This window comes from Triticum urartu, chromosome 2A (assembly GCF_056163025.1).
Source record: "Triticum urartu cultivar PI428250 chromosome 2A, HENAU_Tu73, whole genome shotgun sequence".
Lineage (NCBI taxonomy): Eukaryota > Viridiplantae > Streptophyta > Magnoliopsida > Poales > Poaceae > Triticum > Triticum urartu.
Genome location: NC_141874.1, coordinates 689,777,123 through 689,793,796, shown reverse-complemented (window position 1 = coordinate 689,793,796; position 16,674 = coordinate 689,777,123). Strand labels below are relative to the sequence as shown.

Sequence of the window (16,674 nt, the reverse complement as noted above, 5' to 3'; positions counted from 1 at the left end):
CACTTGCACCTTGAAATTTAGTGAGAGATCATCTTATAATGCTACCGTCGAACTAAGCAAAATAAGATGCATAAAGGATAAACATCGCATGCAATCAATATAAGTGATATGATATGGCCATCACCATCTTGTGCTTTTGATCTCCATCTCCAAAGCACCGTCATGATCACCATTGTCACCGGCGCGACACCTTGATCTCCATCGTAGCATCGTTGTTGTCTCGCCAACCATTTCTTCTACGACTATCGCTACCGCTTAGTTATAACGTAAAGCAAATACATGGCGATTGAATTTCATACAATAAAGCGACAACCACATGGCTCCTGCCAGTTGCCGATAACTCTGTTACAAAACATGATCATCTCATACAATAAAATTTTGCATCATGTCTTGACCATATCACATCACAACATTCCCTGCAAAAACAAGTTAGACGTCCTCGACTTTGTTATTGCAAGTTTTACGTGGCTGCTATAGGCTAAGCAAGAACCGTTCTTACCTACGCATCAAAACCACAACGATTTTTCGTCAAGTATGTGTTGTTTTAACCTTCAACAAGGATCGGGTGTAGCCACACTCGATTCAACTAAAGTTGGAGAAACTGACACCCGCCAGCCACCTGTCTGTGAAGCACGTCGGTAGAACCAGTCTCGCGTAAGCGTACGCGTAATGTCGGTCCGGGCCGCTTCATCCAACAATACCGCCGGATCAAAGTATGACATGCTGGTAAGCAGTATGACTATTATCTCCCACAACTCACTTGTGTTCTACTCGTGCTTATAACATCTACGCATAAAAATGGCTCGGATGCCACTGTTGGGGAACGTAGTAATTTCAAAAAAAATCCTACGCACACGCAAGATCATGCTGATGCATAGCAACGAGAGGGGAGAGTGTTGTCCACGTACCCTCAGTGACCGTAAGCGAAAGTGTTATGACAACACGGTTGATGTAGTCGTACGTCTTCACGATCGACCGATCCTAGTACCGAAAGTACGACCCCTCCGTGATCTGCACACGTTCAGCTCGGTGACGTCCCATGAACTCACGGTCCAGCAGAGTGTCGAGGGAGAGCTTCGTCAGCATGACGACGTGATGACAGTGATGATGAAGTTACTGGCACAGGGCTTCGCCTAAGCACTACGACGATATGACCGGGGTGGATTATGGTGGAGGGGGGCACCACACACGGCTGGAAACAATCAACTTGTGTGTGCTAGGGTGCCCCCTGCCCCCATATATAAAGGAGCAAGGGGGAGGCCAGCCGGCCCTTGGGGCGCACCAGGAGAGGAGGAGTCCTCCTCCTAGTAGGAGTAGCACTCCCCTTTCCTACTCCTACTAGGAGGGGGAAAGGAAGGAGGAGAGGGAGAACAAAAGGGGGCGCCGCCCCCCTTCCCTAGTCCAATTCGGACTAGAAGGGGAGGGGGTGTGCGGCCTGCCCTGGCTGGCCCTCTCTCTCTCCACTAAGGCCCATGTGGCCCATTAGTTCTCCCCGGGGGTTCCGGTAACCCTCCGGCACTCCGGTTTTCTCCGAAATCACCCGGAACACTTCCGGTGTCCGAATATAGCCGTCCAATATATCAATCTTTATGTCTCGACCATTTCGAGACTCCTCGTCATGTCCGTGATCACATCCGGGACTCTGAACTATCTTCAGTACATCAAAACACATAAACTCATAATACCGATCGTCACCGAATGTTAAGCGTGCGGACCCTATGGGATTGTGAACTATGTAGACATGACCGAGACATGTCTCCGGTCAATAACCAATAGCGGAACCTGGATATTCATATTGGCTCCCACATATTCTACGAAGATCTTTATCGGTCAAACCGCATAACAATATAGGTTGTTCCATTTGCCATCGGTATGTTACTTGCCCGAGATTCGATCGTCGGTATCACCACACCTAGTTCTATCTCGTTACCGGAAAGTCTCTTTACTCGTTCTGTAATGCATCATCCCGCAACTAAATCATTAGTCACATTGCTTGCAAGGCTTATAGTGATGTGCATTACCGAGAGGGCCCAGAGATACCTCTCCGACAATCGGAGTGGCAAATCCTAATCTCGATCTATGCCAACTCAACAAGTACCATCGGAGACACCTGTAGAGCACCTTTATAATCACCCAGTTACGTTGTGACGTTTGGTGGCACACAAAGTGTTCCTCCGGTATTCGGGAGTTGCATAATCTCATAGTCAAAGGAACATGTATAAGTCATGAACAAAGCAATAGCAATATACTAAATGATCAAGTGCTAAGCTAACGGAATGGGTCAAGTCAATCACATCATTCTCTAATGATGTGATCCCGTTAATCAAATGACAACTCATGTCTATGGCTAGGAAACTTAACCATCTTTGATTCAACAAGCTAGTCAAGTAGAGGCATACTAGTGACACTCTGTTTGTCTATGTATTCACACATATACTAAGTTTTTGGTGAATACAATTCTAGCATGAATAATAAAAATTTATCATGATATTAGGAAATATAAATAAGAACTTTATTATTGCCTCTAGGGCATACTTCCTTCACGCCCCCCCTCGACGCTCCAGCGAGCCGCCCTGGCCCGCCGCCTCCCCCCCTGTCGGTGTCAAAACTGGCGGATCTCGGGTAGGGGGTCCCGAACTGTGCGTCTAGGATCGATGGGTAACAGGAGACAGGGGAGGTAAAACCCTACTCCTGCTTGATTCGGGCCCTCTCGATGGAGGTAAAACCCTACTCCTGCTTGATTAATATTGATGATATGGGTAGTACAAGAGTAGATCTACCACGAGATCAGAGAGGCTAAACCCTAGAAGCTAGCCTATGGTATGATTGTTGTGTATATTGTATGTTGTATATAATCTATCGACTAGCCTGGCCTCGGTTTATATAATGCATCGGAGGCCTAGGATAACAAGAGTCCTAGCCGAATACGCCGGTGGGGAGAAGTCCTTATCTTGATCGCCAAGTCTTGTGGAATCTTCCTTGTATGCGGTAGCCGTCCAAACTGGCCCATGAGTATACGGCCACGGGGGTCCTCGGCCCAATCTAATAGATCGGGAGACGACGTGGTGAGTACCCCCTAGTCCAGGACACCGTCAGTAGCCCCCTGAACCGGTCTTCAAGTTAGGGATGCTCCTCGATTATTCCGAACTATTCTTCATCTTCGGTTGCCGGTCTTGAAAACTGGTTCAACAAATCTTCTTTATCTTCGATCTTGAGGATCGCCGAAATGCATTCGACGAGTTTACACGTCAGGTATCCGAGGAGCCCCTTTAAGTTTCCAGCCTTTATCAATGCCTTATTATTTTTATGCCACACCTCGGGTTTGAAGTTGTTCCCGGGAGGCAGGGTCCTCTTGCGTCCGAGCTCCAACGCCGGACTGCATTCGAGGTATCTTTTGCAGCCGAGCACCAACGCCGGACCGCTTCCCAGCTCTAGCGCCGGAATGTATCCGAGTTCCAACGCCGGACTATGTATCCGAGCTCCAACGCCGGACTGTGTATCCGAGCTCCAACGCCGAAATATATCCAAGCTCCAACGCCGGACTGTGTCCAGGCTCCAATGCTAGACTATATCCGAGGTGTCATATCACCTTGGTTCAAAAAAGTTGAAGGAGTTTAGCCGGGCTTAATGCCGGAAATTCCCTCTATGGAGCCAGCCACTAGCGCCCGAGCTTTATGCCGGACTGCTTCCGAGGTGGTGCACCACCCTGACTATGGGCCGATTTTTTGTCAATATTTTTTATTGGTGTAATTTATTCTCTGCCGAGATATATAGCCAGTAGCCCTCAAGGTGTGTATCAGTCTAAAACCCGAGATGCACATGAAGGATGACATAAGACCGCTGATCCAGTAGCCGCTGAGACTCAGGTTGATTTGCAAAATCGGCCTGAGGATCAAGTCCTAGGTCGGCAGAATACTTCGGGACACAAAAACGGCGTGCTCAGTCCTCAAGACTCAGGTTGGGTGCGGCCGACCAACCTGAGGATCAAAATCTCCTCGGAAACTATATTGCACATAAAATTTTCTGCATTGGACAAGCAATGCAGTAGCCCCCGAGACACTGGTCGGGTGGCAACACCAGATCAGGGGATCGATGTGCCCCTTTAATATTTGTAAATAATAAGCCCGAAGCCCAGTAGCCCCCGAGCCTTAATGCGGGCACGGGTGGCCGAATTAAGGATCAATATCCATAGTAAAATCACAAATTATGTGTAATGACTCTATGTATCCAAGTACTTTACATCATTAATGCTCGAATCCGCATTGTACAAAACTTTGTTGACCGACCATCGGCTTCCACCTCCTTGGCCATTAGCTGAGGAGTGTTTGTCCTACTTTATAAAGCCTTTATGAGGGCAAGGATTTACGACAAACAAGGCAATCTGGTCATACGGTTTTATAAACAAAGGTGCGCAGAGAGATATGTTATATTTACTGTTTAACATAAGAAATGTCCTCCAAAGAAAGTGATCCCGCTATCGGTTTCTTCCTTTGGGTTGTCATGCTAAGCATGATCATTAAACCTCAGCTCTAATGTAAGAGCAAAACATCGAGGATTTAGTTTGGGAGGCCAGTTAATAGCCCCCGGTAGTGTTCGGCGACAGCCGAGGTCAAGCCGTAAACACTTTGGCCATTGTTATGAATGGCCCATCATTTAACATAGTCATCGGATCGCTGACCAGTTTACGCTTATTGTGAAAGTCAGTTTTCGGCTTTCTCCACTGAGGTGCTTAACCATGTGAGCTGGAAGCACAATCGCAGTGGTTCTCCCTTTGCACACCTAGCCGAACAGAACGGAACGTAGGAAGCAAGTGCAGGAGCCGGGCAACCCAACTATTGACCGGAGACACAATTCGAAATCGATGCATATATAGCAATATCTAAGAATGTTTTTGTCGAATCCCTAAAGGTGTCCGGCGTTGCACTGTGAGACTAATGCTGGAAAAGCACAAATAGTTTAAAAGTGCCAAAAAGCTTGGAAAACCAAGAAACGTCAGTAAAAACATGACGTCCAAACAAGATCAAGTGTTCGGTGCCAATCCGAAAATTGGTCTTAGAAAAAAAGAAGTGCTTCTGTCGTGCTTTAACATGATACGTCCTATCTCAAGACTTCGAGCGGGTCAGCCTACGGCTTCAACCTCCTATCCCGAGGGCAGAGTACTTCTCATTAGGCCAGTTTAGCAAACTAAACTCTAGCGGCTTTGAGAGAGAAATTAGGCTCTCCGGCTAGTGACCGCACACTTGTGTCGAAAAAAGGAGTGATAAATAATAATAATAATAATAATAATAATAATAATAAAACTTTGCAACGACTAAGAAGAAGAACACTTATTATAAAACGGCTCGAATAAACTTAAGAGCTCCCAGGTGACTTGGGTAGAAGAATGATTGCATGTACTCAAGTACTTATATCATATCTATGTTCAACCGAACTTTAAACGCGTCTTAACCGACCGTCAGCTTCTCCCTCTTCAGTCAAGGACCGAAAAGTGTTATGTACTCCATCGGTCGAGAATATCGACGGTGTTTCCAATAACCAGGCAATCAGGCCATAAGGCTGTAACAGACAAAGCGCACTCAGGGAACTTATGCTATATTACCGTGAAGTGTAAGAAGCATCTTCGAAGAAAATAGTACCCCCACCGATACCTTTCTTCGGTGCTCATTATTATTATGAGACTTGTGCAATAGATTTTTTGTACTCATGAGTTCCGTTGTGTGCCGACCATCATTGAATAACTATAAGAGCGCTAGCTTTCGGCTTCACCCAGTCTGAGGTCCGGCTCGGGTGACCCGATCGTGACAATCGCAGAGGTGCTCCCTTTACTCCCTAACCGAACAATCGGGAACGTAGGGATAAACACAGGAGCGAGGCAACCCAGCTTGCAAATCACTTAAGTCAATGTGGTGCATATTGTGGCGTAATACACGAACAAGGAACGAAGCCGTACAAGTATAATCATATGCAACAGGAAAAGCTTCATAAAGGAAGCCCCCAAGTAAACGGGGTATTTGAATTTGTGCGTCACAAACAAAGTTTGGACAAGGAAAAAATTTTACAAGCAACTTTTTTCCAAAAAAGTATAATGCTTGGTCGAGCCGAACACAAGTTAAAAATTTAAAACTTTGAGCATGAAGGCAACTTAGCTGGTTAATGTGTTCGGTATTGATGACGCGGTCCGAGCTTGATGCGGGACAAGGTGCCATCCCCCAAGCCGGTCCCGAGGTGGCGGAGCAAGGAGCTCGGCACTCCGAAGTGGTGACATAGCACGGTCAATGCAGGCCGGTAGAGTGATGCCGAAGTCCCCGGCATGGGGTAATGAAGTGTTGACGAAGCCCCCCGTCCAGCCGAGGTGACGCCAAAGGATATAGTCCGGCTGGATCATTTTCCTGTGCCACATAAAATAGTGCAAACCGGGGATAATAGTAATAATGATAATTAAAAAAATTGTTGCATAATAAATAATTTATGCAAAGTGAGTAATAAAAGAAATATGGCCTGGCGCCGAAGTCAAGTCGATGCAGGGCATCGGCGTGATGCGGTAAAGGTGTGGCAAAGCCTGAATTCACAGGTCGGTCCGAGTTCCGGATGCGGCATTCGCCGGACTATGTACGGAGACTGACCGGACCACCATGCGACCTCGTTAATGCGGCCACCATTTGATAGACCTGTGTACATATGATGGAGAAACCAGAGTAATAATTCCTTGGGAAAAATTGAACCCAAACAAGCAAAAAAATACTAGGATTAATAGCACCTGGTTTATTTGTTGTAGCAATCCGAAGGAAGGTGATTCCCAAAATTGGGACTTGATCCGCACACCCGTTACCGGAGTAGGTTGATGAAGAGACGATGAAGCCCCCGGTCCAGCCGAGATATCGAAGTAGGTCGTGACGTGGTCGATGCCGGCTTGGTGAAGCAACCGTGCGGTGATGCCGGTATGCCCGCTCCGTGTAATCCGTGGGGCGGCGATGTTTATGATGATTTATCCTTTGCGATGCCGGACTCTTGTTCGGCTTGCCGAGATGATGATCCGAAGAAGTTGAGCTCGGCTAAAGTGACGACGTGTCTAGCGCAGGTCGGCAGCCGTGGAGTAATATTACCGGACTGGTTTGACACCAGCATAATGTTGATGATCATGTTCAAAAGATTTTACAGTTAGTGGGATGTGTTCGGGAACAAAACACAATACCCCATACAAAACTTCCTTCAAAAGGAATGTCCGAAATCCTGTTCATAAAAAAGATGAACTCGGGTCGGATTCGTTTTCGCGCAGAAAACAGATTTGAAAAGTGATGCACTAATCGGAAGGTTCCCGGAGTTTGGACAGTCGGATCGAGCCGAAATTTTGAGAGGTGGTAGATATAGGAATTCCGCAGCCGATCAACGGTTGGATCTTCCAAAGGACGTCCGAGCTAGAAGCTGGACACCACGCCCTAAACTCATCCAAATTCCCGTCCAGATTTGACAGGGCTCCGGTATATCGTGGATTGCCAGAGATTCCTCCATCGGAACTCGACGAAATTTTCCAGGGTTGTTGTAGACTCAATTCCGCACAATTCCACCAAAGCGATCTTCAAAGCGATACTCGAGGAGGTGGTGGTGGCAGATATGAGTTTGCTGTCCAGAAAAACAGCACGGTCGCTTGAGGGCAATGTTGACATTGAGCCCCCGAGCTCCATAGATGATTCCTTCGTGATCTTGATAGAGATCAGAGTTGATGTTTGATGAAGGCCCTCGTCCGAACATGGTGATCCGAACACGGGGCGCAATTCTTGGTCGAACCAAGGTGACCAGTCGAGCTGGTGACGAAGATGCCGAAGTCGCACTTGATCTGCAGGCAAGCCATCGATCCTTTTGTCGATCACACAGCGGAACTCTCAATGAAAGCACCAATGTCGGCGTCAGGCCCGGCCCGTCGGCGTCGGGCCTCCTCCGCCTCCCCCGCTCCTGTGATCCCCCTTCCCCTCTCTTTTTTTCAGTTTTTTCTGTGTTAGTGTACTTAGGTTAGTTAGTTAGTTAGTATAGTTAATTAAACATACGATTCGATAAACCATTCATCTTACATTCAAACATAACGTAAGTTAATTAAACATAAACCTAATCTACTCGTTGTCGGAGTCGGCGAGGTCCACGACCTCACCCATGCCGCCGTCATCGCCATCGTCGTCGCTGTTCTTCACGGCGGCGTCCCAGTCGACGCATCGTCGCCATAGCCGTCGCCGCGTCTAATGCAACATGGACATCAGGGCCTCTGCCGCCGCCTCCATAGCCGCCGCCGCTTGCAGTGCCGCGTGCAGCTCAGCGGCCTCTCTCGTCGCCGCCACTGCTGCCGCTGCCTCTGCCTGCGACGCCCGTAAGGCGAGGAGGTAGCCGGGGGTGTCGTCGGGGTCGCCGTCCTCACGCAGCACGGCTTGCTTCGGCATGATCTCTATGGCGGGAGGGGCAGAGGACCCGGCGACGTCGAGCGCGGGTGTCGGGCGGCAGGAGGAGTTGGTGGATGGCGTGACGGTCGGAGGGCGACGACGGGAGCGGGGCGGGGCAGATGACCAGCCATCCGTCATTCGTCGAAGCTCGCTGATGACCGCCCAATAGTCCTTGTCGTCCCAATAGCGACGACGGCCATCAATGTTCCAACGGCCGCCATGGTGGGTGCTGAGGTCCTCTGTCGTGGCGTCGGGCCCCCTCGTCGGGTAGTCGTCGGCGGTGATGTGGAAGACGTGCGGCAGACGGTAGCCAGGCGGCACCATTAGCCAGAGGCGGATGAGCTCATCGATCTCCAACGTACCGAGGCTCGACGGCCACGAGCCGCCCCTCGGAGGGCCGCTGTTGCCTCCGGACGCCATGGTCGTCGTGGAGAGAGGAGTCATCGTCGCAGGAGGCTGAGGTGGGGTGGGGGAGGCCGACCGGGGGTGATTTTATCGACGGGGGTGGGGGGGGCGGCGGGTTAGGTGGGCGGCGAGGAGCGGCGACCCACCGGAGTAAAGCCAGCCTTAATGGTGCATCGGGAGACGGCGCTGAACGCCTCAGGAACCGTCTCCTCGACGCCACGTTGGTCGCATGACGGGTCGAACCTTTTTTTTTCTCCTCTTTGACCGTCGCGACATGGGCGTACGTCGACCAGGTGAGGTACGTAGACGCGCCGACGTCGGAAAGCAGGCGGCAAATGGGACGGCACATTTGCCGTCAGCTGGCAGACGACAAAGCCTCCCGTTAGCCACCTAACGTCTGTTCTTTGTCGTCCACGTTCTTTGCCATCCGCCACCGACGGCAAAGGGTCTTTGCCATCAGCTATGTGAAAGCAGACGGCAAAGAAGTTGTTTACCGTCACCTTCTTTGCCGAACAGGTTTGCCGTCGGCGGCTGACGGCAAAGAGGTTTGCCGTCAGCTTTGCGGTCATTTGCCGTCTGCCATGGCAGACGGCAAATAAGCTGATTCTTGTAGTGTTCACACCTAGGAGTCAGCAAGTTAACAGCATGATCCACCCCGAATTGAAGAAGGCATCGGCCAAGAGTACTCGGTGACGATGTACATTGTGCCCTAAGAGCCGGTGACTGGCTCTCACAATTACCTAAACGTGCTTTCGAGATCACCACTGTTTGCTAGGCTTATTGCGGAAGATGCTCCTCCTTGCAATTATACATTCAATGGTCATGAGTACACGATTGTTAGGGCTGTTGTAGGCCGGTGAGGATGGCTCGAGTTTAGGGCTTGTTTGGTTTCTGTCCTCACCATCGTACCTGAAAAAAACTACTGCCTGGGATGGGCCTCAGAACACTTGTGATCTCTGCCTGGGAAGGCTAGCCTGATAGGAGTATGTTTGGTTGCTGCCTTAGCCTCGGAAAGTACTAATGATATTTTGTAAGGTTAATAGCATGTACAGATGTGGAGCCCACAGAACTAGCAGAATATTTTAGATCGAATATATAGCCAGGCATGCACCAGGCTTGTGGAATAGGACGCTTGGCCCCAGGCTAATGATGATGCCTGGATTAGCCCAGGCTAATGAGGGCAACGGGTCTTCTTAGGCCAGTCAGTCTGTCAATTGCCCAGGACAGTAACCAAACAGATCTCAGGCAGGTTTCAGGCATGCTCGTGCCCAGGCATGAGATTTTCAGGAAGGCAATCAAACTAACCCTTAGTCCCATCTTGCTTACGGGGGGAGGCCATGACCATCTTATAAGGGAGAATATCCATCCTTCTTTCAGTCCGGGCTTTTGGGATGGAGTGGACTCTCCGCTAAATGTTGGCCCATGTGCGCATAAACGTCGAGAACGTGGGTGAGTGCGGGCTAGGCCGAGTTGAACGCTAACATCTAGTATCAGAGCCAACATCGACATGCCTTCCTGAGGGGCTTCTTAGGGGATGGGATGTTAGGGCTGTTGTAGGCCCGTGAGGCTGGCTCGAGTTTGGCCCCGCCTTGCTTACGGGAGGAGGCCATGACCATCTTATAAGGGAGAGTATCCCTCCTCCTTTCAGTCTGGTCTTTTGGGATGGAGTGGGCTCTCCGCTGAATGCTGGCCCATGTGGCATAAACATTCAAAAAATGGGTGAGTGTGGGCTAGGCCGAGTTGGATGCTAACAATGATGGGCCACTACCTTACAGATAATATCTATCCTCCATGGGCCGTATTTGTCAAAATAATTCCGCAACCAAAAGGTAACAAAAGTTCTCACTTTGCAACATGTCAAGAGTCTATTAGAAAGGATGTGGAGAGAGGTTTGGGTGTGCTTCAAAAGCGCTTTGCAATCATCCGTGGCCCTGCGAGTATTGGAATTACAAGTTTCCATGGTAAGTCATGACTTGTTGCATAACATGATCATTGAAGATGAGAAAGAAATGCCTGAGAACATTCGCTACATCACCAATGGGAATCCTGTTAAGCTAGAGCATGATCCAAAAGGGATTCAAGCATTCCTTAAAGCGCATCAGAGGATCAAGAACCGAGAAGTTCATACCCAGCTCCAGCATGACCGTGTTGAGCATTAGTGACTCTTTAGAACACAATATTAGCCCTCAAATGGCTTGTAATAGCAAGACTCATTTAGTTGATCACTGTCCTATGCTTTTGAAGCTAGGCAATCTAAACATCAGTCATTGTAAAATTATGGATGTCATGTTCTTCAGATTAATGAAAGGCGCCATCCCTTTGTTCAAAAAAAAGTCTGCCATCTATGTCCAAATTTTATGGATTTAATGACAGGTAATACCCCCTTCCAGAATCTGGAGACATTTAGGCTAGAGCTAGTGTAAATATTAGGATGACTTTGTTGGTATCTTGCTTGATGACCACCTGCAGCTCAACAAACGTGTCGACCCGCGGCTCAAGAAATGCATCGACCTGCTGGATGCTTTGGTCAGGACGGCCCTTAAGTGCGCAAGCACAATCAGATCATGATATGCTTTCAGGCTAGTCCTTGTTCCTCTTCTAGTTTGCCAGTGGTAGTTTTTTTGCAGTTGAGTGTCACTGAGCACGCATTTAAATTTGGAGGCTGGGAGAAGAATTCACCATGTCAATATCATCACTAGTTGAGAACAACAGTACACACTGATATCTGGAGTATAATACTTATGTTGTGTTTGCAAGTCAACGAAGAGGTCCGCTCCGTTCGCAAATTTGGATTTTTTTTTCTTTTTTTTTTACTTGTCCGTGGCATGGCTGCTGTTGGGAAAATTCGAGGAAGAACTTAGAAATCAAAATAGCTGATGTGATGTTTTGTTGGATCAGGTTGTAGATAGAGGAAATGATGACATCATGGAATCTAAACTGCATAGAAGCAGCACCCTAGCTTTTCGTTTTCTAGATAATGAGTTAAGAAGTGAATGTCAGTAGTATATCACAACGTTCAGGTTTTGCATCCTCATTACAAATGGTGCAGTTCCTCCATAATCTGGTGAAACACCATCCTATCGCTGCACCATTTCATTTCAAACTCTGTGAAGTATTCATCCATTCCAGAGAAGCTTCAATTCATATTTCATTGCTATTTGGATCCCAGAGCATGTAACACCGGTATCGTCAGTGATGATGCTACCATTTGACCTGGTATACTAGTTATGTGGGCCTGCTACTGGTATTCCGTAGAATCTGATTATTGTTGTAGAGGTGCTTGGAGGGAATGAATATATGTTCTGTACACATGTCGGATTGTAAAAAGGTGTGCATGATAAATGAGCAAATGGTTCTGGCTGTTTTCCGGCCCTGCACCAATTAAGAGACAAAAAGAAACACACACAGGTCGGCTTTGCTCAAAGCATCTCCAACAGCCGCGCTATATAAACGCCGCGCTGAAAAATCAGTGTTTTTTGCGCGCGCTACTGCTCCGGGCGCTTCAGCGGAAGCGCAAAAACCACGCGCACGGCATATCTAGTTCAGCGCGTGGGCCGAAACGCCATCGCGCGCCACTTATTTGCTGCGCCCGCTCCCGCGCGCTGGACTCTCAAGCGCTCGCTCGCAACTCCACCTACCCCATCCAGCCGCGGCGCCGTCGCCACCCGGCGACCGTTCCGGCGCTTTCCCGGCCTATCCTCGCGCCGCGGCGGCTTCCTCCGCCTTCCTCTAGTCAGCGCCGTCCCTCGCGCGCGGTGGTCCTCCGACGAACAACGCGTGGCCGCTCGCTGCCGCTCGGCGCCCGCAAGGTATGTATTTCTCAAACTTCATGAATTTGGTGCATGTTGATTGTAGTTTTTATAGCCTAGTATTGAACATTGTAGATGAGTTCGTCGTATGATTCTTCCGAAGAAGAATTTGATATAGAAGAGGAGGAGGATCTTGCAATGATCCTAGCTATGCACATCAATAAAAAAACCGAAGCACGGTGGTTCGGTTATGGGTAGGCAGATAATTTGGTGGGATAAGATAGATGCCCACAACAGATTGATAAGGCATTATTTTACGGAGAATCCTACATACCCCGAGTCGTACTTTCGTCGCCGGTTTAGGATGAGCACCGAGTTGTTCAGGCGCATTGCAGAGAAACTAGCGAGCCATGACCAGTTTTTTCAGCAAAGGAGGAATGCCGCCGGAGAGCTCGGGCATAGCACCTTTCAAAAGGTGACAGCCGCTTTGCGTATGTTGGCATACAGTATTCCGGCTGATCTAATTGATGATCACTTGGCTATAGGTGAGAGCCAAGCCATCATGTCTGTCAAGCGCTTCGCAGTCGGAATTGTCTAAGTGTTTGGCCAGGAGTATTTGAGATCTTCCAATGCTGAAGACGCCGCAAGGCTATTGGAGATGAACAAAGCTTGCGGGTTGCCAGGTATGCTTGGCTCAATAGATTGCATGCATTGGAGTTGGAAAAATTGTCCAAAGGCACGGCATGGGCAATTCCACAGCCAGAAAAGGGGTTCCACTATAATCCTTGAAGCGATGGCCGATCAAGAGACTTGGATTTGGCATGCTTTCTTAGGAATGCCTGGATCTTTGAATGATATCAATATTGTCAACCGGTCACCACTGATGAATAAGATTGCAAATGGTGACTTGCCACCGGTGTAGTTTGTAGCAAATGGTCGTACATACAACTGTGGCTATTATCTTGCGGATGACATCTACCCAAAATGGCAAACATTTGTGAAGCCGTTGAAAAAACTGGAAGGTAAGAAAAAACTTGATTTCCACAATGCTCAGGCGGCGGCTAGAAAAGATGTGGAGAGAGTTTTTGGGATTTTGCAAACCCAATTTGCTATTGTAAGAGGACCAGCTAGATTTTAGGATCAAAAAATGCTTTGGTACATCATGCACAACATGATCATCGAGAATGAGCGTGGCAAAGATGTAGACTACTCTCGGTATGAGCTTTTGGGACATCCCGTGCGAGTGCGACGGAGGGCTGAAAGGGTGGCCCGTTTTGTTGCCTCCTATCATGCCATTCGACGTCCCGCAACGCATGACGATCTTCAGAAGAATCTCATTAAGGAGTGGTGGGTATGGAATGGGCAACAAAGAGCATCATGATTTGTGTGTTTGATGTTGTATTGTTGAACTATTTGTTGTGTTATTGGACTATTTGTTGTATTGAGAACGATAAACTATTTGTTTGAGTTGTAATAACGAAATTGAACTATTTATTGTTGATTTATTTTGTTTGTGTTTAATCTTTTTCTTGTGTTTGCAATGCATATGTTATTTGTGCGAGAGTCGCGCGTGCTGCATTTTTGCGCGCTACTGGAGCTGCGCATGTATGCTGCATTCTAGCGCGGCTGCTGAAGCCAGTGCTGCCCGCCGCGCTAAACCCGACGATGGGTGCACGGCAAAATAATTTTGTAACGCGCGACGCGTTGGGCGGCTGTTGGAGATGCTCTAAGAGTAAGCAAGTCACCACTAGTAAGGCCAAGAGGCCAAAGACCAGCTAACCAAAACCTGTGCAGGCAAGCACCAAGCAGTAGAGAATACCATGATATATATTCGGATGCTTGGTGACCCCCCTTCCTCTCGCTCTCTCGCCCCCACACACTTGAGAAGATGTGCTCACATACACGCACGCCGTCCATGATGTTTTAGATATAGACATGTTTTTACACCGTGCAGCTTTGACCATTAAGCTAGTTAGTGACAAACTAATTAACTATTCATAGTATGTTAACTCATGGAGGAAAGATTGTGACTAATAGTTTTCCATTTGTAAACTTACGTACCAAGTTACTCCCTCCGTATCAAAATATAAGGCGTTTTTTTTACACTACAGTGTCACAAAACGTCTTTTATTTTGATACAAGGGAATATATATTTGATTTTCTTTCTCTTCTATTCTACAATTAGGGCATGCAGCAGCGTGTCCACATGCATGTATATATGTAGTCTGTGAGTATGTATGCGGTGCTGGCGTGGCATTTGAGACTGAAGTGGTAATAATTAATCCTGTGCATCTCGATCGTCTCGCTTTTTCGAGTAAAGCAGGGCCATGATTGCTCCCGGAATCTCTCTATCTCGCGCGCGCGGCGACTAAAGGTTTTGGAAGAAACATTCGCTTGTGGCTGGGTGAATTCGCTGTCGCCTCTGTGCTCCCTGGCTGCATTCCCGGCTGGCCGCTTTGCATATGCCGTAAGAAATGAGCAAGGCATCTATATATGGATAGATATCGGCGAATGGAACTGCATGCGCAGCAACAGTCTAATGATTAGGAACAATTAATCACACACACGCACACACAGGAGCTCACTCAAAAGTTGGTGCACAAATGAAGCCAAACTGGAATTTTCTCTTTCTTTTACTGAAAAAGGAAAATCGAATGTTGGTCCTCAGCCAAACACACGCGCACATGTACACGTTAATTTGTGCCCACTTATCTCCCTTTTCTGAGTCTGAGCGGCGGCTTACCCCTCCTCTTCCACATGACTAAACCCTCGGGTTGGCGAAGGTTTTTCTTTAGGAGAAAAAAAAAGAAGGAAAAATCCTTGAGGACTCGTGATTGTTCTTTGCTCCAATGATACTTCCATTTTTTTAATTTTCTTTTCAGGCCTGTCTTTTTAACCTGCAAAGGAAGTAAACAAATAAAAGAATTCGATTAGATGAGATCACATACAGCACCAGACCAGTTTGTCACTGTCAGGTGTAAATATGTGCCATGCATCATCGCAAAGGGCAATGCCCTCGTCGCTCGCAAACAAGAAGAAGTGTAAATGTGGCGTGGGATGCATGGGTTAAATTCACAGGAGATGAGCTAACCATAGTATGATTTGGGCGCATTGCAGCGGAAGCACTCGGTTCTGTTGGCGTAGTTTTGCACGTTACAATCCAGTCTGCATCGCCAAAACGTTAACAGGTGGTTAATTTCCTTTCTTTTCAGGCCTCACATTCCTTGGAAATTAAGCTAGCTTTAATCTAGGCAGTGGAGCATAACCGATTAGCTAGCTAGCTAGCTAGCTAGCTAGGTAGATATATAGGGGCCGGAGGCAGACGACGAACCTGGGGCAGATCCAGTCGCCGGCCTTCCAGCCGGCCTGGCCAGCGGCGTTGAACCCCCAGTTGTGCGCCACGGCGGCGGAGTCTGTCCTTGCGGCGCTGCACTTGAAGCAGCTGGCGCGATTGGCGTAGTTGTTGACGCCGCAGCAGCCGCAGTACCAATCGCCGGGCTTGACTTCCCAGCTGCCGCCCATGGCCGCGTAGTCCGGCCGCTCAGCGCCCAGCTTAGCCTCGCCGCACCGCTGGCAAGCGTCCCGTTTGCAGAAGTTGAGGTACTGGCACGACCTGCAACTCCAGTCACCCGGCTTCCTGCTCATCATCACCTTCTCCATCGCTATTAATAGTCTATCTATCTATCTATCTATCTATGAGACCAGTAGTCAATCTGGCGTGCGTGCGTGTGTCTAGTCTAGCTATCAATCTAACCCAAGGAGAAGGTGATGAGAGGCAGCTTAATTAGCTTGTCTTGTGTTGGATGGCTGGGTTGGTTTGGAGATGGGAGCTAGGTGGAGCGGTCTTTTATATACGGTTTGGTGCTGCACCAGGAGGAGAGCTGGCTAGCTTAGGCCAGTTAGTTGGGGCCCAAGTAAAGCCGGACGGAAAGGTGGATGCATCATTGTTTCTTCCACCTCCACCTCCACCTCCATGCAGATGCAGGGCAGGCTAGATTAAAGCTATCTATCTGGCTCATGCATCATGCATCCCCTTTTTTTCATTTCTTGCAGCAACTGGGAATATATCCTCACGATTGATGGGCCTCTCCATG

The 16,674-nt window shown here is 48.4% G+C and overlaps 1 protein-coding gene and 1 pseudogene across 2 annotated transcripts; both read right to left on the bottom strand.

Annotated features, from left to right (window-relative positions):
* Positions 1-8,105: 8,105 nt before the first annotated feature.
* LOC147986761 (uncharacterized) lies at positions 8,106-8,846 on the bottom strand (annotated as a pseudogene).
* A 6,292-nt stretch (positions 8,847-15,138) lies between these two features.
* Positions 15,139-16,414, bottom strand: LOC125534116 (uncharacterized). Of its 2 annotated transcripts, XM_048697412.2 has the most exons (3): positions 15,912-16,413; positions 15,672-15,745; positions 15,139-15,477 (listed from the first exon to the last, which is right to left on the bottom strand). In XM_048697412.2, exons 1-3 carry the CDS (start codon positions 16,238-16,240, stop codon positions 15,473-15,475), a joined length of 408 nt encoding a protein of 135 aa, XP_048553369.1. In that variant the 5' UTR covers positions 16,241-16,413; the 3' UTR covers positions 15,139-15,472. The 2 variants fall into 2 exon arrangements, with proteins under 2 accessions (XP_048553369.1, XP_087396267.1); XM_087540141.1 differs by lacking the exon at positions 15,139-15,477 and having other exon boundaries at positions 15,667-15,745; positions 15,912-16,414.
* Positions 16,415-16,674: the final 260 nt, after the last annotated feature.